Below are 26,867 nucleotides of genomic sequence, written 5' to 3'. Positions count from 1 at the left end.
ATGTGTCTCTTCAGCAGTTTCATTAGACTTTAAAGTCAAATACTTTGTGTATTTCATGATTTATTTATACACAAACACACTGCTATTAATTAATCGTACAGAAAATACTAGTCTTCTGTCATACTATTAACCTCATGATTTCTCAATGAATGAAAGGGGTGGCTCTATTTTGATATTCTATTGGTCCAATATATCTTTTTTTGGAGTGTACACGCATTTATCCCCAGGAACATGCCATAAATAAAATCCTTTAATTTAAGGCCTTTTAAACCTGATACTTACAGCCATAACAGAACAGCATCAGATCGGGAGGAGAGAGAGGAGAGGAGGGGGAGAGAGAGAGAGGAGGGGAGAGAGAGAGAGAAATAGAGAGAGAGGGACGGGTGGGAAGAGAGAGACAGACGGAGAGAGAGAGAGAGAGAGAGAGGAGGGGGGAAGAGAGAGAGAAAGAGAGAGAGAGAGAGAGAGAGAGGAGAGGGTAAGAGAGAGAGAAATAGAGAGGAGACTAGAGAGAGAGAGAGAGAGAGAGAGAAAGAGAGAGAGAGAGAGAGAGAGAAAGAGAGAGAGAGAGGGACCACTGTTTGTTTGTTAGAGTTTGAAATGTTTGAACTTGAAGAAGCCTGTATTAAAAAACAAACATCTCATGTAACTGCTTGGGTTTGGTTTGGGCTCAGGATAAAAATGAACAGGGGAAAAAAGCGGTAAAGTAGAGAAGTATAAATTAGGATGATCGGGGTTCGATGGAAATGTTTATATCTCATGTTGACTCACTACTTAAAGCACTTTCACTTCAACAGACTTTGAGCAACGGTCCATCTTAGCTGCTACATGGAGCCTCCCATCTGTCAAATCCTGAAATGCATATACACAGGGAATGTACCAACTCCCCCATCACACCCCCCCCGTCAGTCTCCTGGTGGTTTGGTCCAGTAGTCACAGAGCAGCAGTCTTCATGTTCGCACCTGGAACTTGCCAGCCTTCGTCATGTATTTGATGCCTTTGAAAGGTTTGTACTTCTCACCGTACATGTCCAGTCGGTTCACCTTCAGCCCTGCAGGAGGATATCAAATATAGTTTACCCATTTACATTTCTCAATACAAAATGATTTGCACTTACTGGACAAGTTTGAATGTTTAAGGATGGCGGGTGGCTCATTTTGGATTTACCAGAGATATGCGATTTATTTTTTTAAACAACTACAGAGATGTCTTTATTAGGTTTTTCCTCCACTGGGAAATATCACATTTTCTTGGAAATATATCAAAGTAAAACACCAGAGGGTTGTTTAGCACACATGACTGTTCTGAAGGCATTTTCAGAATCTTGGTAGAGAGGCGAAGTCCCTCCCTTTCCGGGGGAGCTCCATGGGACCTTATTTCGGAAAAATGATGTATTGAAGTCAATGGGGAGAGAAAATGTTTCCTTCGATCCCGTTTGAATTGTGCCACAAATTACACATATGATGTTTGTCGATTTAAAAGATAATTGTGCAAAATATTTAAATGTGTCGTAAAACTGTGAAGTAACACTTTCTTTGTGTGAGACGCTCAATGAACTACATCTCCCGTCTCGCACCACACACCAAGACGGCCGTCACGTTGAAACATCTCACTTCTTTCTTTCAGAATGAGGCGAAAAGTATTAAACGAGGTGAAAATCACTGGCGCGTTGAGAGCTGTACGTACACACAAGGGGAGTTAGTCGGTTCCGTAAGAGCCAGCATGCGGGACCGGGACTCTGGGATTTGTAGTCTTTCTAGTTGCGTATTTTTCATAGTCTTATATTTCAACAGTTTTACGACAAACTGTGACTTTTTTGACGTGGAAATTATTTTTTAAGATTGACAAACATCATCTGTGTAATTCGTGGCACAATTCAAACGGGATCGAAGGATAATCTTTCTCTCTCCATCGACTTCAATACATCAGTTTTCTGAAATAAGGTCCCATGGGGCGGAAGTAGATGGGCGGGACTTCGCCTCTCTATTAGACTTTATTTTGGTTTCTGTGTCCCTACTATATGGAAAAACAAATGCATCAAATGTATATATAAATAGTGAATGCATGTTCAGGTTTAACAAGGCATGCATATGTTCAAGGTACACTCAAAATAGTTTCATTATTGCGCAATTTTGGCGGGATGCAACCTATGCCAGATGGAGTAGGATCCGGCTGCATATCACACCTTTGATTGCCTCAATTGAAGTAATTCTTTTTTAAACTCAGAAAACGATATACTAATTGCACTAAATGCATGCTTTTCCTATTGCTTTCCATGTTGTGAAATCATTTGTTTAGCAAAGGTTTGTTAGCAATATGGCTTTGCATATCCTAACGGTTTTTTTATGCAAATCACATAAAGTGAAAACAATGAATGAATAAAAGTAGTAATCATGAGTATCAGAACCTGCTCATAGAGTACTTTGAGGTCATGTGAGGTGTATTCATGCCTTTGGCCCCCTCTAGTGGCCACAGTGTCACATGCTGACAGTCAGGTGGTTATCAGCTGATGTGAAGGAAGCTTCTCATGTGGGGGGGGCTGAGGTTAAATGATCCTCATGTATGGTATTCAGCGTGTAATCACAATTCATTATTGGTTACAATATGTATGTATATAACATCCTATGTACAGATGTCTCTGCTACTGTAGTATACATCTATATTTCTGTTGCTGCAGTATTTATAGAACATTTTAATGTATATTTTATATTGTGTACTACTTGTGATACATGTATGTCTTTTCTACGGTTTGTTGTTTTTATGTGATCATGTTTATACTTTATTCCACCTTATTAAACTAATGACTAACTAATATTCCAATGCCTGGCCTTGAACACATCGAATGTGTTACTCTTCCCGTAGTAATCTAACTCTCTGAAACAACATGGATACTGGTTTCTAATCTCAATAATGACAAATATTTCTGTCTGTGTGTGTGTGTGTGTGTGTGTGTGTGTGTGTGTGTGTGTGTGTGTGTGTCTGTGTGTGTGTGTGTGTACCTGAGATGGCCATCTGTTGGATCTTCAGCTGGATGTTGATGGTGGGGTTCTCGTCGGGTTTGGAGGCCCCGGCCTGCAGACTCATGGTGCCCTTCAGGCTGGGGAGCTTCTGTGGGTTGATCTTTCCAACATCCCATGTCAACATCTGGACGAAAATAAAGACAACATTCAAATGGCAGTATGAGAACACTACAACTTGGAGAAAATATGCATCAAATCAAATGGTTGCCTTTTTAGTCCTGGAGCGGTATTGTAAAACAGAATTTTTCGACAATTAGTATAAATGTGTCTGTGGATTGTGTATATATATTTCTATATATATGTATTTTTTGTATCTGGGATTGTGGGAAACGGTATTTCGATCTCTCTTGTCTGTACACACAAACTGAAAGTAACAATAAAGTTGACTTTGACGATTGAGGAACGGTCCCATATTCTGACTTAATGACAGAGCTAGGGAGAAAGCATTCGTCACAGGCTTTTTGAGACGTCTGCACCTTCCTGTTCATACACACGTTCCCTTCGTCCTTCCTTTAGGCGTATAAACACACACTCAGAAGCAGTTCCTCAGTACCTTGGTGACGGGGTCGAAGGTGTATGTTCCCTGGGAGGGGTTGAGGTTTGCGGTCAGGACGCCGCGGGGCAGCTGGCTGCTGACGAGCACCGCCTCCACCGACTTGCCCATGGTCTGCTTGGGGCCCAGAGTCAGGTCGAAGCGGCCCTGAGAGCTGCCCTCTCTGAAGCTGATGTTGTGCTTCACGTACACCGGGATGGCCACCAGGCTGGAGGAGACGAGGACAACAAACAACTGCAATCACACTCCAGTCATATGTGTTGTTTACATTTTTATGATATTCTAATATTGGAGCAACTACTACTAAAAAGCAAGGACTATAATTATGCTGAAGGGTGTGAAAATCACTGACTTCTGGGAGCTGACGTGGTACGAGAGCAGACGGAAGTTTCCATCGGGGGGGATGAAGGAGAGGATGCGCTCAGCTTCCCAACGCTTGAACCGAACACACGGGTGAAAGCTGACGTCATCCAGCAGCCGAGGATTCTGGGAGAGGGCACGGTTGGTTAAGGGGTAGGTAAGATAATATGTGCATACTGGAAACATCATCCCATTGCTTTTGCATAGTGCTTTGTAAATGTGGACGTATTGTGCAACATCAAATCATTTAGATAACATCATAATAAACTGATATTAAAATAAAACAAATCAGCTGAGTCTTGAGAGAACGTATTGTGATCATCCCAGCAATACATGTCATCGTCTCTGGATTTAAACTGTAATAACATGTGTATTTATCAAATGTCAATCATGTGTCTGATCGTGAGTTTGTAAATGTGTTGAATTTATACAAAGACTCTGATGATAAGAGGACACTCACCATGAATGACAGCGTGAGGTCGGGCATGCCTGTCATTTTCACACAGGCATCGATAACTCCCTGAATTTCTGCTGTAATGGTGGAGCCTGAGGAGGAGGGTGGAAGTCAATGTGAGAAATAAACACGAGGCAAAGTATTGCATATCCTGACGTGTTTGTTCAGAGCCGTACCTGATTTATCGATGATAGCATCGATCTCCTCCACCACGTCAAAGTAGGCCTCGTTGTTGGTGTATTTGACTCCGGTGCGTCGCCATGGCACCACCGACAGCTGGCCTGTGGGGAGCTGCTCTCCGACGTTAGTGCTGCCTGAAAAACACACGTTCACCAAAGGTAAAAAAAAACAAGCACATCACACAGAATAATATCTGCGCTAATACAGACTTTTGGATGGGATTGATTCCACCTGTCTGTGATCAGCATGATCAAGAGAGAATAAAAGCTACTGTTTGTGTAGCAGGCTGATGACGTTCATTCAATCTGCTGAACAGTCAAACCAGGTGGTAACATAGACATTGTCAGATTGAATACAAATAATGCAAAACCCATGCAAATAAGTTTACGACTGTTTTGGAAAAGCTTTTCTGAATCTGAAATGCAGTCATCCAACGGATTGTACCTGTGATGGTGTTGACCATTGTGCGGAGGATGGTGGGGGGCTTGATGAGCTCTTTGAGGATGTTGGACTCTGTGGCCAGCGGGAAGCCGTTATCCAGCATCTCCTCCAGGAGTTCATACACCACGACCACGTTGTCCTTAATCGCAGCCTCTGTACACACTCCAAAATAATCCTGAGGACAAAAAAAGTATTTTGGATTAGACTTAGATTCAAGTCTATTTTCATTGCAGAGTAAAACTACTACTGGGTATGAAAGTCAGATATATGTCATTTAAACTAAACAGCTACTGGAAAATGAACGGGAACCTGGAAGGTGTCGACGACTCTGTGCAGGAACTCGATGACGAACAGCGGCGGCACCTCGCTCTGGATGACGGCCACAAAGTAGATCCGATGCCTGAGCACACTGATCAGGTAGTGGTGCGGCGTGGGGATCACCGGAGGGACGTTCTCCGGCTCGGTGGCTCGTTCCTGGGCCTCGAAGAAGTAGTCGCACACGGAGCGGCTGACCACGCTCTTCCAGTGCTTCTCCAGGAAAATGTCCCCCGAGGAGTTGATGAGGAACAGGCTGTGGATCATTTTGGCTGGAGGCTGACGGGAAGGAGGTCAAAAGAGAAAACTCAAACATTTCAAATGAGATGAGGAGAGGAAGTTTAATACTTTGTAAGAAAGTGCTTTTAGGTTTAATTGTGGTTATTTGGATGCTGAGCTTTTATTAAATAATGACAAAGAACCAGTACGGCTGCTCGATTATGGCAAAAATCATAATCTCGATTATTTGGGTTAATAATTGATATCACGATTATTAAAAACGATTATCCATTTACTTTGAAAACATCTATTTATTGAAAAAAAAGATGAACAGTATGTTTTTAACAGTTGATTACCCTGAACTTTAAGTATAACTCAACTGAAAAACCAATAAAATAATGTTTAAAAAATAATAATGATGTTGTTTTCATAATCGTTGCAAGCCAAAATCGTAATTGCGATTAAAATACGATTAATTGAGAAAGCCCTAAGAACCACTTGAATGTTTAGTATATATTTAAGGTCAATAAAAAAATTTAAACAATAAGTACATTCTGTCAATTTGATAAACATAATCACCAAAATAAACAAAAGGTCAAAACTAATAACAAATAACCATCGCAAAGAAGTATTGCTAATCATGTTTGATGTATTTCTTTATCAAATCAGACACTTTGATCAATCATTTCAGAAAATATACAAGTTTGACTTTGAATATAAACACGTTGAATGAACCTGAAGCAGTTCAAAGACCTATCATCAATGTGATGAAAGGATAACTGCTGTATACAGAGCAATACATCAATCAATACAAAGTACACTTGTTATTTACATATCATCAAATGATTTATATGTAGGTACATTTTCATAATAAGCTTTCAAACAACAACATTTAACCCGTTTAAAGTTTAACAACAACAACATGGAATGAATGAAACAGTGAAAACAGAGAGTCCATGCCCTTCCTCCTCTCACATGACACATTGATGAAAGCAGGTCTGGATGACAGACAATGAGCCTTCTTCATGAGCAGATGTGCACGTTGATTATATAGTTAGATATTAGATATGTACATAACTAGATACATAAATTAAGTCTGCATTCGACACTACATATCAATTTGATAGCTAATAGATTAAAAAGACATACTTTATATTTCAACAGTATCAATAAGTTACACTAACAGGGTGTGCACGCTCATGCACAGCAACATGTGGATGACTGCTTCCTGTGAACCTTTAAACATGTCTCTTACTGTTGTGGATCAATTTAAAGGGGATTTAAGGTATTAATTTAGAGGAGTTTACTAAAAACTACACAGTATGAACTATGTTAAAGAAATATTCTTCAACTGCTGTGTGATTGCTCTAAATTTGAATAAGGATCTAACTTTGACATTTCTCAACATGGTTCAACAAATATATATCACACTTAGGCTGTGTCTTTGAAATGTCTCCTTACAACATCTATTTTTTAAACTACATGTGTGCTTAATATTTGATATTTAACTTGTTATTAGTTCCTACTCAATATTTGATTTGGCTTCTTGTAGTTTCTGAGATATAGCACTATTTTCTTTGGCACCAGCAGAACTTCTATTTTTGTCATTGAATACAATTCTAGAACAAACACTAGTCATAAAGACTAAATCATATATAATAATAAGGAAAAGTCACTTTATAGCTAAACAATAAAACCAATTAAGGACTTGTCTTCACATTTGAGTTCGGAGGACATTTAACGTTACACAAACGGAAATTACAAATACTAGTAAACGGTTAAAAAACGGTTGCTTTACTTAACTTAATTAAAGTGTCTCTGAAATATGACACCGGAATATTCATTAAATATGCTGCAACATATCGAGTTCGCACCCAATATAACTTGGAGCTACAAAAACCTGAACACATTGCTTTTACACGTATTTAAATCTGCAATTAAACATTATGAGTTAACATTAAACTGAGCACCTAGCTAGCTATCTTTATAGCAGTTGGAGGCCTCCACACAAGATGCTACATCTGACCCTCCTCCTGCCTCAGTCTCATGACAGAGGAAAAGCCCCGTCACCAGGTAAAATAGATGAAAATACATGGGAAAACCGATGCTGTCCTCACTGAAAAATCACCACTTGTCACTCGAGTGATTCAATATGTTAAGAGGACTTACCAGGGACGATTTTGTACGTTTTCGTCTCGCCTTTCCACCCTTTTTCCCCAATGAAAGATTAAGCAGACGTCGTTGCTTCCCGTTAGGTGGAGCTGCTCTCGTTGGGAGGACTGGTAGAGAGAGTGCAAGGAACCAATCAGAATGCCTGGAGAGTTTGAAATCCCGCCTACCAAGTAGAATCATTGGTCGAAAATACGGAAGCTGGTGACTCGTGACTTGGACGATGGAGGGAGGGCAACGGTAAACACCAGTAAAGCTGCACGCTGATTGGCTCTGAGATGTAGCTGGTCTGACATTTTGTTTCCAGTATCAGATTTCATCTTGTGAAGTTTCTTCCCATCAAACAAATAGACACAGGTACTGAAGAGTACTACCCTGCTATTAAAGCTTATGTCTTTGATTTATTCCAAACTGTAAATAAAACATGTACTCTCTGAAATTATGAAGGGGGAAACATGTGTTTTTTCTAGATTTTCTGTTTCTTTTTCAGTGTTCTTACAAATCTGTAGCCTATCTATTATTGACTTGGTAGATACAATTAACATATAATCACATTAGTATTTAAAAAAAAATATTAGATCCAAAAAATGGTAATGGATCCAGACAATTCCGCTGTGTATTTAAAATGTAAATAAGTATGAATGAACATTTTCTTTAAGAGGCAGCAAAAGATCAATAATTTAAGCCCTGTTTGATTGTTTAAAAAATATTCAAAGATTTTACAGATTAATTCAAACTAGGTGCAAAATGATTAAAGTCTCCTCGTCTGCAGTCTCTCCTTTTTTCCATGTTTGGTTCACACCCTTAAAGCAAAGTTTCCACACACATGCAAACAATCCACCCCCAGTGTCAATAAGTGAACATTTCCTCACAGTAAATGTTGAGAGAGCACAGACATCAGAACAAAAATGAGAACAGAGGACTTTACATCTTCTTATTATAGACACATGCATTTCCAAACATTTGGTCTACCTATGCTGTAAAATGTATTATCTCTTCGATTTACACACGGCATCTATTGCACGTCTGTCCGTCCTGGGAGAGGGATCCCTCCTCTGTTGCTCTCCCTGAGGTTTCTCCCATGTTCCCTTTAAACTGTGGGTTTTCTCCGGAAGTGTTTCCTTGTACGCTGTGAGGGTCTAAGGACAGAGGGTGTCGTATTCTCATACTGATATTCTGTACAAACTGTGAAGTCCACTGAGACAAATGTAACATTTGTGATATTGGGCTACATAAATAAACATTGATTGATTTACCTTAACCTTAACATACCTGGTTCCCAATCCTGGGGGTCCCGAACTCCCACTAGGGGTCGCCAAAGCTTTATAAGGGGTCTGTATTTTATTTTACCCAAACTTCCTGCGGTTAATGTGTTCACTCTTTGGTTGAATTGTACAGTGTATAAGTTGTTCTGTACTGTTGTTATTTAATTTGATGGGAAAATAAATATCCTTAAAACATGTCGCCAGGTCAGTTGAGTCAATAATAAAAAAGGGGTCCATCAGGGTAAAAGGTTGGAAACCACAGCCTCGAAAGGTCAAAAATGTCTTCCTCCTAAAACTGACCATATGTACTAAATGTTTATTCATTTCCATAATTTCAGAGCCTTTTTTGCCAGTTGGTTTACCTTTACCTTTTTATGTTATATTATTTTTTAAGTGGAAAAAAACCACCCAAAACTATAATTATTTTATGTAGACGAAGTGCTCGGATGACGTCAAAGATACGTGTGTAGTGGAAACAAGGGAGGCATTTATCCTGATATTAAAAAGCACATAGGGTTCGAGATGTATTTTACCCTCTAGCTGTTGGATCAAAGATGTGGACAGATTTGTTACAGGGAATAAAAGAAAAGAAAAGTGAAGACTCTTAGTGTCTGCATTTTATTGACTTATTATAGGAGTAGCATTTCCAGCATTTGTGTTAGCATTAATATATCTGAATACTGAAAAATAAGAAGCCAAATGTCCCTAGTGAGGCACAAGGGCTAAGCATAAAGCATCTATGTACTGATACTATTTTATTGGTTGAATTGACTAAGATGGAACTGTAAAAATCTCAACGAAAACATGAATGGCTCAACATAATTTATTTTCATTTTATGTTAAAATGTACAGAGTTCTTTGAAAGTACTTGCTAAGAAAGAAAGAAAAAAAACAGAATAAATGGAAATACATACAGGGAGAGAGAAGAGTGGAGGCCGCCTTCACTGCTGTCTCTCCTCTCTTTATTTTGCGCTCTCCGTTAGCATACAACGCAACATGTACAATTACAAAGGATACAAAAAGGGAAGCGATATAAACAGACAGAAATATACTGAGCTCCTTTTTACATGCCTCTTAAATGTAAGGAAGTCATCCTATACACACACAAGTAAAAAAAGAAAAGAATGCCAAGTGACCTTTAGATATTTGTAGACCTTTTGTTTAAAATAGCATTAATATACTACACAAAGATAGAAAACTCTAGAGATGAGATGGAATGGAGAGGTTAAAGGCATCTTAAAGTCACTAAAAGTGAGTGGTAATTTTTTGTACATTTTGAATTTCTTAGTAATCATTACCCAAGAGGTGAGCTAAAAAATATGTATTGTTTTTTTTTCCTGAAACAGAAGTGAAAAAAATGACAGTACCAATATCAATGTCAGAGTTTCCTTTTTATATTATAGAAAAAACATTTTCTCTACAATAGGTTTTTCTAAAGTCAAAAAGAGTCAGCTCGTGTCATAAAAGAAAGCTGCCCAGTCTGATCAAATTCAGAAACAAAAAGAAACACAAAAATAAAGTAGAGAACAATACACACAAATAAAGTATGCAATGCCAGGTCTGTAAGAAAAAATGAAAATCTCCTCTTTTGACTTTGAATACTGGTACATGGAGTCAACCAACAGAACCTCGAACTCTTCCTCCGACCCTGCTTTATACGAGCGTGCCTCTGAGTGAGGGCCAATCCGCGCACTAGATCAGGCTTTAGGCACCTTTTATAAAGGCAGACTGTCCCGCCATACGTCTAGCTAATGGGAGTGCAGACTTATGCAGCAAAAAAATACGAAAAATATACAGTTTGAACAGAATACACCATTCAAAAGCAGACCTCTCTGGGTCGCATACACTTTCTGCTGACCGACTTTCATTAAAGCAGTTCAATGGGAATCCCACCGTTTGTTCTGTAAACTGCTAAAAAAGGCTGACATATTATGCCGTCTGTCAGTGGAGTGTGAACAAGTACAGCTGAATGTTTTACTTTCCTGAGCTAGCTACCAATTAGCACTAGCCAGTGTGTGTATGTGTGTGTGTGCTGGATATTGGGAAGTACCAGAATATTTACATCTAAGAGTGGCAAACTGGAAAATAATGCTACTTGTTTCATTCAACAGACAGTAACGTCTGTGTCTTTGCTGTTGTTGTTTTTTTGGTAGAACAAGATGGATCCGGGAAGACTCTGGGAACAGCTCGACACCTCGCACACCTGGAGGCCCCGCTCTGATGCTTCTTCTGGAACCGGGTGAAAAGCCGCCCAGGAGAGACGTGTCGGGGCTTTCTGAGAGCGAGAGGGTGTGTATCATCTTTTCAGAATGCCACACATATAAAGACCAAAGCATATAAGAGGTCGGACTGCACACAAGTATTTTAAAAAAACAACGGAAACAACGACAACGAAAATAAGATTCAACAATATGTTTAACAAAACAAACGATTTGCCCAGAATGTCTCTTTTTTTTCCAAGGTAAGGCTTCCTATATCAATTAAAAGATTGTGTGCATGGTTGAATATATTCAGTAAACCACTGTTTTTCATTCGCAGTCTGAAGAGGCGAGGTTCTCCTGTATTGTCTTTCTCCGTGTTACCTCCTGTCCCGCCGCTCTCCCGGGCCTGTGTTAAGATCACATGACGAAGGAGTGTGTGGGCCTGCAGCAGAAGGTCCATGTTCACACAACCCGCTAAACCGGGAGCCCCAGCCACTTGCTTGCTAGGAGGGGGAGGGGAGCCCAAATGAAAATGGACAAAATGACAACGTCGAAAAACAGGAAACCCATAGACCCTCTTTGTCTCCGTCACTTCCGCCCCCCCGGCGCCTGCCGCAGCCCCGGAGAGGGTAACAGGAGAAATGTGGACATTTAGAGTTCAGCGAGTATCATTTTCCCTCGTCTCTGCTGCTCATCTGCTCATGTACGGCGACTGTTTGGGTACACCGGCATAGCTGTGATGGGTGGGGCCTGTGTACATCATGTTGCCGTGGTGATTGGGCTGCATGGGCTGCTGGGGGTATCCCTGCCCACCCATCATGCCCATCTGCATCTGCATGGGGTACTGCGCCGGCTGGTTCATGTAAGGGGGGTTGCCGTGGTAGCCGCTGTTCATCATGGGCTGGGGCATCCGGTACCCGGCCGACATGGCGTTCAGCGGCATGTTCATGGAGTTGTAGGGTGCCGGCGTGGGCATGAGGTTGGGCATCATGCCGCGCTGAACAGCCAGGGTGCGGGGGCCACCCTGCATGGCCACGGCCCCCGAGCTGCGGCCATACAGCTGCTGCTGGTGCGGGGCGGGGGCTAGCTGCTGCGTGGCTTTGGAACGGATGGAGATGTGGCCCTTGACCGTCGCCATCTGGCCCTGAAGCCGCTGCGTGTGAGGCGGGGGCCCCAGACCCAGGTTGGCGCTGGGCATGTTGCATTGAAGCTGTAGCGAGCCCAGGTTCATGGAGCCGGAGCTGAGGTTAGGGGGGGGCGTCATGGTGGGCTGGCCCTGAGAGAGCGGGGCGTGGGGGGACGGGGCCAGCCCGGGGTTGGAGAGGGACACGCTGGTGGCGTAGGAGGTGACGGAGGCCGAATGAGAGTAGGGCATGGCGTGGGGGTCCATGATGGTGTTGGTGAGCTGTTGGAGTTTGGCCAGGCTGAAGGTAGCGGAGGGCTGAGGGTAGCCCCCCGTGCCAAAGTCCTGACCCATGCGCTCATACAGGGTGCGGCCCCCCCCTCCACCGCCACTCTCAGGGATCTCCATGATCATGGGGGTGGAGGAAAAGCCATTACCCATGCTGCACTGGGACAGGGCCTGCTGCTGCTGCTGCTGCTGCTGCTGTTGTTGCTGCTGCTGCTGCTGCTGTTGTTGTTGTTGTTGCTGTTGGTGTTGTTGTTGATGCTGCTGTTGTTGTTGCTGTTGTTGCTGTTGTTGTTGCTGTTGTTGTTGCTGCTGCTGCTGCTGCTGCTGTTGTTGTGGTGTAGGAGCGGACGGTGAGGGGTTGGAGGCTTGTTGCTGCTGAGCAACCTTCTTCTGTGACTGCTGCTGCTGGTGGTTGGTGCTGGGGGGCCGCTCGATCACACAGCTCTGCGGAGACTTGATGCCGCAGTTGGGGGTGATGGACGGTGGTGGAGGAGGCGGGGGCTGGGGCACAGCACCGCCCACATTACCGGCTCCAGGTCCAGTGTTGGGCCCTGTTTGCTGGATGAGGCTGCAGCTGCCCATCCCATGTTGGGACCCTCCGCTTCCTGTGGAGGAGGTAAGGCTGGGGGCGGGGGCAAAGGAGCAGTTGTTGGACTGTGAGGAGGACGGGTTCGCCGAGTTTGAAGAAGACGAGGCTGACGATGAGGAAGCTGAGGAAGCTCCCGCCATTACGGCCGACATCCCCCCTCCGTTCCCCGTCCCGCCCATGGTGGAGTCGTAGCTGCTGGGGTTGTCGTAGTTCTCCGTGGTGCTCTCGATGCTGCCCAGGTCGCTGAAGCCGCTGTCCACCACCTGCTGGGAGTGGTCTGACACCGAGGGCACGTCCATCATCGGTGAAGTCTCCATGTTCTGCTGGGAGGGGGCCGACAGAGAGCTGGGATGCTCCGGTGTGATCTGGGTGTAGCCTCCTCCTCCGGCTCCTCCAGCTCCGCCCCCTGCTCCCGTGGGTCCGGGGGTTCCTCCCCTAGGCCCCGCAGGAGTGGTGTCCATGATCCCGGAGGTTAACCCCGGGCTGTTCACAGAGCGCACGGACTGACTGGGCAGCGGCGTGGCGCTGGGGTTAGGGAGGGGGCTGCTGTGCTGGGACGCCCCGCAGTCCTCCACCAACGCCAGAGACTCTTCCTCCACCTCCCCCGCGTGGCTGTAGCTCTGCAGGGTCCGGCAGGCGGCGAGGGTCTCCTCACAGTCCTGGTAGGCCCCGTGGTGCGGCTGTGGCTCCGTCTCCTCATCCTGCGCCTCCCCCTGAGTCAGGGACTGCACGGCCTGCATGGTCTCCAGGTCCAGCTCGTTGGAGTGGTGATGGGGGTGGTGTTGCTGATGGTGGCCCAGCTCCTCCTTGAATTCGGAGTGCTGGTGGGGGTGAGAGGAGTGCGGGTGGGGGTGTTGGGGCTCCATCAACAGCGTGACCTCTTTGTCCTCCTGGTGCAGCGGCTGCAGCTCCATGGGCTCGGGAGGAGCAGACATGGCGGTGACGGTCTCCACGGCTGCGGCCGCCGCTGCCGACTCCTCCTGCTCCCGGCGTCGCCGCTCCTCCTGCTGCGGGTCAGCTGACGAGGGCCGAGTCTTGACCTCCTGCCCTTCCTCCTCAGCCTCCTCTTCCTCCTCTTCTTCTTCTTCCTCCTGCTTGCTGACATAGTCGCGGGCCACGCTGTTCTCCATGTCCAAAAAAGCCTCTCCGCCCTGGGGTTCTTCTTTGACCGGAGGGGAGCTGGCACGGGAGGCCGGCTCTTCCTCCTCGTCTTCGTCCTCATCCTCGTCTTCAGAGTCCTGGCTTTTCCTCTTCTTGCTGCCATTGCTCTTGTCCTCCAGGTGTCCGTCACCTTCGTCGTCTGCGTCGTGATCCTCGCTGCGTCTGCTTCCTGAACCCGGTGTGACCGCGGCTCGCCTGTTGACGCCGCCGCTCCCCGTGCTCCTGCATTCCTCTTCCTCCCTCTCCTCATCATCGTCCTCCTCCTCCCTGTCGCCCATGTCTGTGTCCTGAGGCTGGGACGGTGGGGCCCGGGGTCCTGAGGAGGAGGAAGACGGGGACAGCAAGGGGCGGGACGGAGGACAGCTGGGTTTGTCTTCCTCCCAGGTTTGTTCAGTCTCCTCTTCCTCTTCCTCTTCCTCCTCTGGCTCGGAAGTGGGAGTCGGTTTGGGGGCGGGCTGTGGAGGCTGGCTGCGGATCTTAGGCGGTCTTCCTCTCTTCCTGGGCACTTTCTGCTCCACAGGCTTAGGCAGATAGTCGTCTTCGTCGTCCGAGTCTTTCTGTTTGCTGTCGCTGTTGGCTCTGCGCTGCTTGTTGCGGTCGTCTGTCTGCAGCAGGTGGGGCTCCTTCTCCAGACCCTGCAGCTTTTGTGTCTCCTTCTCCTGCCTCTCCGCCTCCTCCTGGGCCCGCTGCAGGTACCAGCTTCGGGGCTTGCGGCCAGGCTTCATTTTGATTTTGGGGGGTGGGGGTTCCCCACTTTGTGCCAGTCCTTCTCCAGCTGCAGGGGTTTTTTCAGGTCCTTGATTCTTCCACTGTAGGGGTTTACGGCTCTTTCCCTTGGGCCAGCCTTTCTTCTTCTTCACTGGGACCTCGGGGTTAGCCGACAGCGTCTCTGATGGAGCTGCCTGCAGAGCAGCCACAGGCTTCAGCACAGGCGTGAGCTCTGAGAGAGACAAGGAGAGAAGACAGTTAGATAGATTTTCAACATCCATGAATTTCTCTTTTATCTCCTAGAACAATTAAAGGTTTGGTCAATAAAGAAGTAAAAACTGTCGTCCTGAATTTCTTAAATTGTCTATAAAAAGCAGAACATATCCATGTGAGAGGCTGCTTCTTCTGCCAGTATTAAATACAAAAAACACTTCATTATCAATATGTATAGTCATTATTTATCGACTCGTCATTGCAGCTCTACAGTATTTACACAACTCAATCATCACTAAATCTTGCACTGAAACGCCGTCTGCTCACCATCTTCCTCTGAGTCTGAGAGGTGGGGGTGTCGGCCTCTCTTGGGCGCGGGGTCCGAGAGCCTCAGCGCGGAGCGGCTGGGGGGGTATCGGTGCAGTGGGTGTCCCAGCGGCGTCTCCTCCTCCAGTCGGGGCATCGGCCTCTCTGAGTCGGAGTCTACGAAGGGCTCGTCCAGCACCTCCGTGGTCTCAGAGATGGTCTCCGTCACCACGCTGCTGTGAGGGTGGCTGCGCTGCCGAAAACGACGCTTTCTCAGTGGCTTCTGGGTAAAAACAGGGCGGGTTATTAGGTGTGTTTCGCAAAAGACACTACAAAAAGCATCCAAGATACACATTTAGGTGTTGACTTTGTGTAATGCTTCAGTGGATTTCTCCTAAATTCACCAAAATTGCACATTAGATAATGCCTAATGATCTGGTGCTACTCGAGTGGAGATGTCTGACTCAGTTTCATATCTTGATTCTGAAGGTTTTTACAGTGGGCTTTGTTCTTAGCATTGATAGCCTGATTTATAGAAGATTTTAGTTTTAAGCCTGTTGACAGCATTTTCAGATTTAGTATATAAAAGTGATATAAAAAGATGTGTGGAAATGAGCACATGGTTACATTAGTTCAAATGTTAACTAATAAAACCCGACTCACACTCCAGACTTAGAGGACACTGGTTAAAAGATGATTATAGTTAATGACATGGATATAAATACAACTAAATGCTCATTGATGTTGATGTTTTGAACCCTGGGTATAACACAATGCAAACATCTTACTTCCCAGATTTGAATAGTTACGGTCTGTTTCTCACCTTGCATTTGAGCGACATGGTGGGCTTGGTGAGTGTGGGGGGGGAGCATGCCCTCCTCTCATCATCATCCTCCTCATCTTCATCCTCCTCATCGTCTTCGTCATCATCATCCTCTTCTTCTTCACTGCTTTCAGTGAAGCTGTTCTTCCTGACGGCCCCCAGAGGCAGCGGCCCCTCAGGTCCGTCTATTAGTCTGGGCTTGGGGCCCCTCTTTTTCCTGGGGGGCCGCCCTCTGCGCGTGGGGGTTATCGAGGGGTGCCGGGCCATGTCCAGCGAGTGAAAGGTGGTGGACTCTTGTCTGTCCAGGGAGAAAAGGGAGGGGGGGCTGCTGGCAGAGCCGGGGTGTTTCCCTCCCTCGGTCCTTTCCTCGTCTTCCTCATCGTCTTCGTCCTCCACCGGGCGGATCTTAGGAGGCCGTCCCGCCCGCGGGCTGTCCTTCACCTTCCCCCAGGGCCAGTTTTTTGGCGGGCGCCCCCGCGGTCTGCGCTCTCCGTTTGTCGGGGGAGTCGGGCGTAGCTGCTCTGGTGCAGGGGGCGGACAGCGGGGGGGAGGAGAGGGAGGAGAGGGGGGAGAGCTTTGGCTGATGGGAAACCCCGGGAAGCCTTTTCTTTCCTCTTCCTCTTCCTCCTCCTCCTCCTCCTCCTCGTCGTCGTCGTCTTCGTCCTCCTCCATCCTCTTCTTCGCTTGGCGCATGTGCCAGGACACAGGAGGGACCTTGTGACTTGGTTTGATCTATAATAAAGATACAGTAAAAACTAAAATCAATAATAATATACAACCATTTTGACATCATTCTAAGACTTTTTACACAACTGAAAATGAAATACACGACCAACTTAAGAGCATTTCTTGTTACATGTTTATGAAATTGAGTTACAATACCAAGGTCATGTGACTGTGAGGATTCAACACTGAAACTATCATCACCATCAGTCAAAACATTTGAAAATGTTGGATTTATATTACTCGAATTGTGTCCTTTCTACACATTTACCTCCTTGCTTTTGTCCTCCTCTGGCTCTTCATCCTCCTCGTCATCCTCCTCGTCTCCGTCAGACACCACCGTGTTGGTGACGATGACGGGGGTCCAGCGGAGACACTCGGGGTCGACGTCCATCTGCCGCGGCCGAGCCTTCAGGCGGGTCATGTGGTTCGAGACCAGCTTCTCCCGCCGCACCAGGACCAGCCTGAGCACACAGCAGGAAGAAACACCAGCGTTAAAACTAGATAGTAGATATCGTGTTTTTGAAAAGAGGAAATAAATAAAAGAATACGGCTGTGTGTCAGATTATCCATCCACACATATGTGTAAGCTTGCAATGCCCATACAGTTTTCTTATGCATATTTAGAGGTTGGAATAAGATTGGTCTATCTTTACTTACATTAAAAGGCGTGTCAGTGTTTTTTAAAATCAGTTCAAACTCAACGCCTTTCAATTTGACTGTTGCTAACATTTGATTGAACATTAGCATCTCTGTCTCAAACAGATCCTCCTCTTGTTTTTCACTGCACTATATTCAGTTATATTATATTCTCACGGAGGAGAAACAATGAAGACATTTTAAAAGTAAGCTCACTTAAATGTTTTAATCACAATGTACACCGAATTCAAACTTTTAACCACAGAACACGACACTATAAATAAACCCAAAGGAGTGCATTCTGAACCCAGATAGATATATATATATTATATATATATATATATATATATATATATATATATATATGTGTTGTCTTATGCTATTACACACTAACATTGATCCTGATATTTCAATAAACTTGTGGAATTTTAACATTTATCAGGTGGATGATTCCAATAACCGCAGTGATAGGTCTGCCTCTTCCTGCACTGTATATCATTTGTTGTCTACTTAAACTCTACAACAGGGGTGTCCAAACTACGGCCCGGGGGCCAAATGCGGCCCAATTTGAATCGGCCCTCAGCAAATTCAAAAAGTACAATGGAGTACGACCCACAAATGAAACTTGTGCTTGTCTTATATTGTACTTCTTAACTATAAATGTAAACATATATTACACCGTAGTATTCATGTGTTAATACGACCACTTTTCAAATAAATTCAGTCGATTAAAGTTGGAAACATTTTCTTACATATCTAAGTTGATAAGAAAAAAGCCCAATGACTTATTTCCATAACAAGCTTGAAATACACCCTTCCTATTTCTCCTTATTATAATCAATCTTCTGTTTTAAGGGATGAGCTGCCAACACTCACGAGCATCATGTACCTACATTTGATTGATTTTGCTAACTTATAACTGAACTTATGAGGCAATAAACCTCTCCTCTAGTGAGCGGCCCAGCCCTTCGTATATTTTTCTGTATGTGGCCCTCGGTGTAAAAAGTTTGAACAACCCTGCTCTAGAATAAAGGTAGTGCTGGTACCTCTCCCCTCGCTGCTCCAGCATGCTGAGGCTGTGCAGCGTGGTGGTGATGTCCTGCGGGCAGATCCCCGTCAGTTTGCTGATCTGCCGGATGGTGATCTGCCGGTCGCGGACCTCGTGGAGACACTCCAGCACCACGCTGCGCCAGTACGCCATGTAGGACAGCCGGCCCAGGTCCGACAGGGGCTTCTCTGGGGAGCCGGGCTGACCCTCGCGCTTTGACAATAAGTAGCCTGCAGGGGGGGGGGGGGGCAAACAGGGACATCTTGAGCAACTTCTTTTGTATTTGTTCATTCAGTTTATTAAAAGAGTATTGTTAGAAAATATCACTCGTCACCAGCTTGAGCTTCAATATCAGGATACATGTATTTATGATCTCAAGCCGGTGACGAGTATTGACAGATAAAGAGCTGCACAATTCATACAACTTTTAATGATATCATAATATGGAGAAGTGTAATATACAGACTAAAACATCGTTGTTTGGTACAGGTACTCTTACATAAAAAATAATAATATTAACGATAATGTGAATCATGTAAAGAAAAATGTACCTATAGTTTTGCAAATCGTAATTGCAATATCAGTCAACATTATCTCAGTGCATTTAAATCATACAGCCCTATACTGATGTCTATCACAGTTATTGGTGTCTATGTCCTTACTGAAGTCGATGAGGAAGCGCCCGTAGCCCTGGCGCTGGTACTGAGGAAGAATCATGATGCATGACACGTTGTATTTCTGTTGACAGTGCTTCTCCTGGAGAAAAGAGAAACGCACAGATACATTCCACCATTAGAAGAAAGAAATATAATGGAAGTGCATCACAGAGCAGGCCTGTGTACAGATGGGTGCTGATGGTCCGCTCACTAACTGCTGTGTTTTGGCAGAGAGGAGACATGCTAATGTGAGCACCTGCGTCGGGAAACTCCACAGAAGGGCGGCAGCGCTCATTGTTTATCTGCAGAACAACATGTTTGTTTTGAAGCTATGCACCTGTGTGGGGCGAGTGAAGCCAATGCAAATCAATTTAAATCTTTTTTCCCCTCAATTATGGCTAATGTTCTTTTTGTAAGTGTGTGCAAGGTGGTGCTAATTTACAGAGGTATCCATTCTACAAAAAGAAGGAGGAATAATGGGGGCTGTGTGGTGGACACTGAGAAGACCGAGAGACTGACACCAAGCACAAGTTGCTCTCGCAGAAATGCTTGAAAAGTATTTCTAAACAGCTGTTTTTCTTTCAACCTTAACCGGTCACAGACGCTCTTGCATGTGTCTTCTTTAATAAGCTTACAATGCCAATTATTATATCCCGCTGAGAGGTGCTTTTGAACAGTGCTACCTCAAGAAGAATATTGTTTTCATTTATATAAAGAAGTTGTAGTTGATATGAATGTTAGCAAAAGTTATTCTGCTGATTTCCATTACGAGCCAAGATAAGAAAAGTCGTCATTATCACGTTATAGCTCTGTAACATTCATACTTTTAAAGGTGGGGTAGGTAATTTTGGAGAAACCGGCTCGAGTGCGCTAGAATTTGAAAGTACACAGCCGGAACAAATCTGCCCCTTCCTTCAGACTTCCTTCCAGAGCCCCTCCTCCAACACACACGAACGCGCACATGACCAATGAGGGCACGAGATAAGTTTGTGCCCAGATGGAAGGCTGACAGGCAGGTAGGCCATCCAGTTACTTTAGCCGGGCCGGCTCAGATGATTGGTCGTGCTTTTTACAGCGCCACGGCTTCCACAGATTCAATATTTTATGTTTTTATTGTCAAAGCATTTCATGTATTCATTGCTATCGGGACGTTAAGAGCATTCCATGGAATATAACAAGTGTTTCTGAAGTGAATTACCTACTCCATCTAATTTAAAAATGTTATACCCCCCCCAAAGTTTTGTATATATCTCTCCATGGGAAAGATTGGAAGGCTTTATTATCAAATGCACATTAAAGATCTGTGTTGTTTTAAGATGTGTGTCAGGATGTGTCCCATATCTTTTTATCTGCATCATGGTCTTCTTACCTTGGAGAAATATCCGACGAGGTGGCAGCCTTTGCTGTCGTTGTGGGTCAGGACGTAGAAGAGGAAGGGCTCCACGTCGTAGTACAGGGTCTTGTGGTCCAGGAACAACTTGGCCAGCAGACACAGGTTCTGACAGTAGATTGTGCTCACGTTCCCATCAACCTGGAAGGCAAGTTTCTTTATATAGCAGCTTTCAACACAAGGCAATTCAAAGTGCTTTACAAAATGAAAGACATTAAGGCTGCAGCCACACGAGAACGGCAACGGTCGTGTCTGCTACAGTTCTCTATCAGATAGACGGTTCGGCCACACGAGGCCGACATGGAAACGCAAATAACGATAACGGGACCCAAGGTGGGTAGATCTGCGGACAAAACGCTCTGGGGGGCCAAACAGCTCTGTGTATGCGACCTATACGATCATATCCTGATAACGATGACGCAATAGCCCCGTCTCTCCCCACCTCTCCTGCTCACCCCCGTGTCACCCGCGTTATTGCTGATGTGTTTCGCCAACAACAACAGTTTTCCGAGTGTTTCGAGCCAGGTCCCGGTATCTCGCAGGACAGTGCACCCAGCAGGTGCCTCCAGCAGACCCCCCCTCACGGCAGAGTTTCCGTTAGCCGAAATCTAAAATTCTCCGGTCAAAATGTCGCTTATGGTTTAGGTGTCCTTTGACACTCAGGCAGTCATATCATTAGCTAGAACTAGCTAGATCTGATCGATATGGACATGAACGCGAGTGAAGTCTAATCGGACAGGAGAGAGGGATCAGAGATCAGCTGCTGCTGACGGAGAAAAAGAGCCCTGCCTCTCCCCACCTTCTAAATCCACGCGGAGAATAAACAGAAGGGCAACCATGGAAACCATGCTCGGAAGTCTTCTTCACTGCTTTTGGTGTATTTTGTGGCGGTGTACTTCCGCCACTTACAGGCCCGGCATATGTACTACAGCGTCTCCAGCGGTCTCGTGTGGAAGGACGCGTTTCTGGTGCCTATTGCGTGTGGACGGAAGACTTTTTTGACAACGATTTCGGTTCGTTTGCGTTACCGTTCTCGTGTGGCTCCAGCCTAAGAAACATATTATAAAATGGCATTTAAAAACAATCATTTAAAAGCAAAGATAATAAAACATGAATAACAAAAGATACATGAATAAAAGTTACAGTGCAGTGTGAGATATGAATACATCAATTAAAAGCAGCGGCAAAAAGAAAAGTCTTCAGCCTGTAGTGGGATGAGTGGAAAGGAAAACACATCAACACAAAGCTTCCTAAATGTATGGGGGTAGATTTGTCTCAATATTATTTGTGTGAACAGAAAAATAATCCGTGTTTAAATGTAAAACACTTTCCACTTAAAATATGCTCAAATCCTAAAAATAATCATTGCAAAGGCGGCCTGTGGCGCAGTGGACTAGTGCGTTGGTGTTCGGATCAGGGGGGCACAGGTTCAAACCCCACTGCAGTCAGCATGTCGTTGTGTCCCTGAGACACTTCACCCCAAATTGCTCCTGTGGGGATTGTCCACAGTATTGAGTATGTAAGTCGCTTTGGAGAAAAGCGTCTAACAAGTGACATGTCATGTAAAAAAGTCAAACGGATCTGCAAATACACAAATTATTCCACAAATAATTGTTTTTATCTTTTATATAATGAATTTACAAATATACAAAAGCTTGTGAATATCCCTCTAACATTTACAACGTTTGATCAGGCATTGTTCAAAAACGTGTCTGTGGATCTCAATTCTCCGTGGGTCGTCTTTTTACACACAGAGTTTTGAGACAAACTTTCGCCGGTCCGAACCGAAATCTGAAATAGATATACGGCCTGCTGATGACGACATTTCCGCATTTCAAGGTTTCCAATTAAGAGCACGAGTCCGTAGTCCGTGTTTCATTTGTGTTCAATTGTTTTTCATATTTCTCTCGAGAGTTGGCAAATATTTGTAATGTATTTGTGGAAGAGGTTTTACATTTACAACTGACAATTACACACAATTATTTTTCTGTTCACACAAGTAATATTTACACAATTCTACCCCCATATAAATGACTAGAAGAAACAGGGCTGTCCAGGAGTCCATCTTTAAGCTGCTGTGGACCAAAGTGAGGGAGAATGAAGTAGAAGCTAGTGTCAGGCAGTGATCTCAGACCTGTCTCTGGAGACCCAGACGATAGAGAGGGAAACAAAGAGCCGTAAAGAGGAAGAGGAAGGAGGGAGGAAGGCTGGCAGGAAGCCAGGTATCCCAGCTCTCTCCTGCAGAGAAACAGGAGACACCTCAACTCTGAATGAATCTGCCGCTGCACTACGAGAGCCGGAGGAAGAGCTTAACTGAAAATGTCTTATTATTAATTATTCTAAATAGTGACTTTCCCTGGTGGCACTTTAGTTGGTAAGGATGTTAATTAAACACCATTAGGATAAACATACTTTATGTTGGAGTATTGTCAATTATTAATATATGAATGTGCGTATTAGCCCACAGTCTATGTTTAATGGATAGCCAAATCTACCAATTTTGAAAGTGTAGTGCATATGTAAGTGTAAACATATTTTGATACTCTATTATAATATCCCCATTAAAATATTTTGGTTTAAGATTAAAGTGGCAGCATATTTTGATAGAATAATATGCCCTGTAAAAATACTGCTCCCACTAAAGTACTCTTTTAATATTACACTAAAACCCACTCCATGTAAAACCTTCTGTAAAAATACAAGCAAAGTATTAAAACGCAAATATTGATGCACAGTTTTACGCAGCGTCCACACGGCGGCGTGCGTTGAAGCTTGCCGGTGGGCGTGTCTGAAACTCGACCAACAACCAATCACATGAATCTCCTGCCCCGGACACACAAGCACGCGGTTTGATTGGCTAGAGCAGTGGTTCTTAACTGGTCAGGCCTCGGGACCCACTTTTTACTTGGTCAATACATCGCGACCCAACATTTTGAACCACTCAAATCTATTCAACAAGAAATGGTGCTGTAATATATACGCTTATCAGCATACAATATTAATAAAAGTGAAGTACAGTGCATATATCCCTTCACAGAACTAAAGTATGCTTTTAAAAAAAAAGGTTTAATGAGATGATGGAAACAAAGCTGAACTATATAAAAAGGCACGCATGCTGAAAACCCAACCCCAGCAGGGGGGTCCGGGGGGAGATTTTTAGAAATACTAACATAAACTATGCATTCTGGTACACTCCGAGAAGAAAATAAATAAATCTATTACAACCCGACATATTAATAATATTTTATGCCATTGTTTGTTTGTCACTTAGTTCTGACAGCTTGCTGCTCCACACAGAGAGAAGAGCAAAGAGGAGAGAGTCTGTGTGGATTACTTTAAATTGTGGGTAAGGGTAGATAGCCCCCATTGTTCTGTGACCTGTCAATCATCAAACTGGGGTCATATTTCATTATGTGTTCATTTCTATCTGAAGTTGTACCCATGGATGTATAAAAAAGAGTTCAACCACAAAGTTATTCTCCGTGGGGACTTCCGGAAACTATCTTGATTCTGATTGGCCAGAAGACTCGAAAACACATCAGCAAAGATATTTTATTGAGAGGATGATCACTAGTGACAGAAGTTTTCAAAACCGTTTATGGTCTCCGGTACTTCCAGTCCAACGCCCACTGCATGCACAGCGTTAGAAAATCGGGCCTTCAAAATAAAAGTTTGACTTTTTCCCCAAAAAATGTTTAAATTTTTTTTTTTATTCACTCACACATCCGCGACCCACTCGAAACGGGTCCGCGACCCACCAGTTGAGAACCACTGGGCTAGAGCTTGTACTGGCATATGATTTGATTGGCTGACGCTTTCGTCCAAGCTTCAAAAGTTGAACTTTTCTCATCCTTTGAAGCGAGCAAAGCGAAGCAACGGAACCACAATGCAGTTTGGCAAAGCGTGACGTCAGCCCATTCAACGTGAATGGGAAGAAGCGTTGAAGCTTCAACGCACGCCGCCGTGTGGACGGGCCGTTACACTTAAATATGTGAATATGTATTTAGGTGGTTTTGGTGCTAAATGATACACTGACATACAGTTTGATAAAATATAATTTACTTTTATTAAATGTTCAGTTAAATATTATTGTGAATAATGAATCATTTAGATTAATCTGATAAATACTAGGGATGTAACGATATATCGAATATCGCGGTAAATAATTGTCTCAATACCGTTGTGAGACTGACTAAATATACCGTGATTTTTTTTTTTAAAAATATATTTAAAAACCTTTATTTAACCAGATCGTCCCATTGAGATCATCAATCTCTTTTTCAAGGGAGACCTGTCCAACTTGGCAGCAAGTAGGTTACAACATGAACATAAAACAACAGATAACACAAAAGGACATCGTATTTACAGGGCTACATGTACATACCTAGAGACATTGACAAGTACCAACAGTATATTTATATCTCGCCCTGTCAATAAGCCTCACCTTCTTGGCAACAACTGTATTGTTTTTGAAGTGGTGGAGAGACAATGCACAGTTTGACCCACTGCTGTCACCCATGGCCAAAGCATATCTCTCTGTCCCAGCAACATCAGTACCAAGCAAGAGAGTTTTTTCCACAGCAGGGGATTTTGCAAACGCCCAAACATCCCAGCTTCTACCTGGAAATGTGGACATGCTCATATTCCTAAAAGATAACCTTGATGATGCTGAGCGAGTGAGTTAGAGTTGAGTTACTTGAAAAACTAAAGTGAAACTTGATTTATTCTATTGCAGGGTCTGATTATTATATTGTTGACACTTTAAAATACTACTATCTACTAAAATGCTGTTCAAATCAGATTTATTATTTAATAAAGAAAAAAAATTGAAGTCCAAAAAAAAAAAAAAAATCACATTTGTTTTCTTTATTTTTCAATATCGCGATAAATATCGTACCGTGAGTTTTTATCGCGATATTATCGTACCGTGAGTTTTTGGTATCGTTACATCCCTTGATAGTTTGATCGAAAATGTGTTGTTTGTGGCCGCCCTAACTTTGACCGGACTATATTGTTTAGTCTGAGGCAACAACCAGGGCTAGAGTAAAAAACAAGGTGCAATTTATGCAGAAGTGACTGCAGGTTACTGCGTTATCATCACTCTAGCACATTATTAGCACATTAGCAGCTAGCAGCTCCTCACCTCGTAAACAGAGACGTGCTCCTTCCTGTAGATCTCGTTGGCGGGGGGGTGGAACCAGCTGCACTTCTTCATGTGCTGGTAGAGGATGCTGCGGCTCTTCATGTAGCGCAGGCAGAACTCACACAGGTACAGCTTCGGTAGTCTGACCAGGGCAGAGGGAAGGGGAAGAAGAGAGTGACAGAAAAGTTGTAAAAAGCTGGAGCCGTCTTCACAATTGTTTATTTTCAATAGCGACATTTGCAAACTCTGAATCCAGCTTCTCAGATTTGGATATCTGTTAGTTTTCCTAAAACTATTTTATAACAACCGTTGATATTTGTTGCCAGTTTAAGGGACAAGGGATTCATTTAATTAAATACAAAATTGGCAGATTATCCAAATAAAAGTTGTTAAAACGTATCACAGCTGTTGTTTTGAAAGTAGCAAATAACATTGTATGGTTTAGTATAAATATGTGTGCACCTAAAAGTGTCGGTAAGATTTTTATTTACTCCTCTTCGAAATAAAAATAAAGAAATGGCTGCACATTTGGTAACAGAGTAGGTCTAATTACATTTTTAAATGTTACATACATAAAAATATACTCAGCAAATCAGAAACACCTCCTCTGCTCTGATGGTTCCCTGCTATAGTAGGTGTGAGTGTAAACAGGTTAATAATGGAGCTTTATCACACTGCTGCTGATGACTCCGCCTACGAGGACTGTGGTACATTAGGCTGCTGTGTTTCATTACCTGCTGTACTCCTGGGGGTAGGGGGACGAATACCACGTCTGGATTTCAAACTTTCCAAATTCGATGACTGACGGACATCGCATCTGAGGGTCTGGTGGCCCCGTCACACCCACTTTCTGTTTGGGGGAAGGAAGAGAGGGGAAAAA

The 26,867-nt window shown here is 44.0% G+C and overlaps 2 protein-coding genes across 4 annotated transcripts in view; both read right to left on the bottom strand.

Annotated features, from left to right (window-relative positions):
• Positions 1-489: 489 nt before the first annotated feature.
• Positions 490-7,860, bottom strand: ap3m2 (adaptor related protein complex 3 subunit mu 2). The gene is made up of 9 exons (XM_034226892.1): positions 7,712-7,860; positions 5,318-5,602; positions 5,012-5,183; positions 4,564-4,701; positions 4,394-4,479; positions 3,926-4,059; positions 3,574-3,781; positions 3,000-3,144; positions 490-1,051 (listed from the first exon to the last, which is right to left on the bottom strand). The coding sequence occupies exons 2-9, from the start codon at positions 5,588-5,590 to the stop codon at positions 951-953; spliced, it is 1,257 nt and encodes a 418-aa protein (XP_034082783.1). The 5' UTR covers positions 5,591-5,602; positions 7,712-7,860; the 3' UTR covers positions 490-950.
• A 1,923-nt stretch (positions 7,861-9,783) lies between these two features.
• kat6a (K(lysine) acetyltransferase 6A) overlaps positions 9,784-26,867 on the bottom strand; it is a 52,875-nt gene continuing 35,791 nt past the window's right edge. For 2 of the 3 annotated variants that reach the window (XM_034226898.1, XM_034226897.1), the window contains 9 exons: positions 26,722-26,837; positions 25,988-26,129; positions 20,824-20,985; positions 19,461-19,554; positions 18,797-19,028; positions 17,383-17,575; positions 16,389-17,120; positions 15,587-15,848; positions 9,784-15,278 (listed from right to left, as the gene is read on the bottom strand). In XM_034226898.1, coding sequence (XP_034082789.1) covers positions 11,869-15,278; positions 15,587-15,848; positions 16,389-17,120; positions 17,383-17,575; positions 18,797-19,028; positions 19,461-19,554; positions 20,824-20,985; positions 25,988-26,129; positions 26,722-26,837 — 5,343 coding nt within the window. In that variant the 3' untranslated portion in view covers positions 9,784-11,868. The remainder of the gene's footprint in view (positions 15,279-15,586; positions 15,849-16,388; positions 17,121-17,382; positions 17,576-18,796; positions 19,029-19,460; positions 19,555-20,823; positions 20,986-25,987; positions 26,130-26,721; positions 26,838-26,867) is intronic. The other variant, XM_034226896.1, reaches the window with a different exon arrangement.

This window comes from Gymnodraco acuticeps, unplaced genomic scaffold, assembly GCF_902827175.1.
Source record: "Gymnodraco acuticeps unplaced genomic scaffold, fGymAcu1.1, whole genome shotgun sequence".
Lineage (NCBI taxonomy): Eukaryota > Metazoa > Chordata > Actinopteri > Perciformes > Bathydraconidae > Gymnodraco > Gymnodraco acuticeps.
The sequence above is the reverse complement of the archived record's forward strand: the minus strand, read 5'-3'. Positions and strand labels throughout refer to the sequence as shown.

What these genes read in the sequence shown, in the direction of transcription:
- ap3m2 (XM_034226892.1), bottom strand. Translation starts at nt 5,590, where the DNA reads ATGATCCACAGCCTGTTCCTCATCAACTCCTCGGGGGACATTTTCCTG. An exon ending in GAGTCGTCGACACCTTCCAG is followed by an intron (nt 5,184 to 5,317) that starts GTTCCCGTTCAT and finishes TTTTGTCCTCAG; the next exon opens with GATTATTTTGGAGTGTGTAC. An exon ending in AATGGTCAACACCATCACAG is followed by an intron (nt 4,702 to 5,011) that starts GTACAATCCGTT and finishes TGTGTTTTTCAG; the next exon opens with GCAGCACTAACGTCGGAGAG.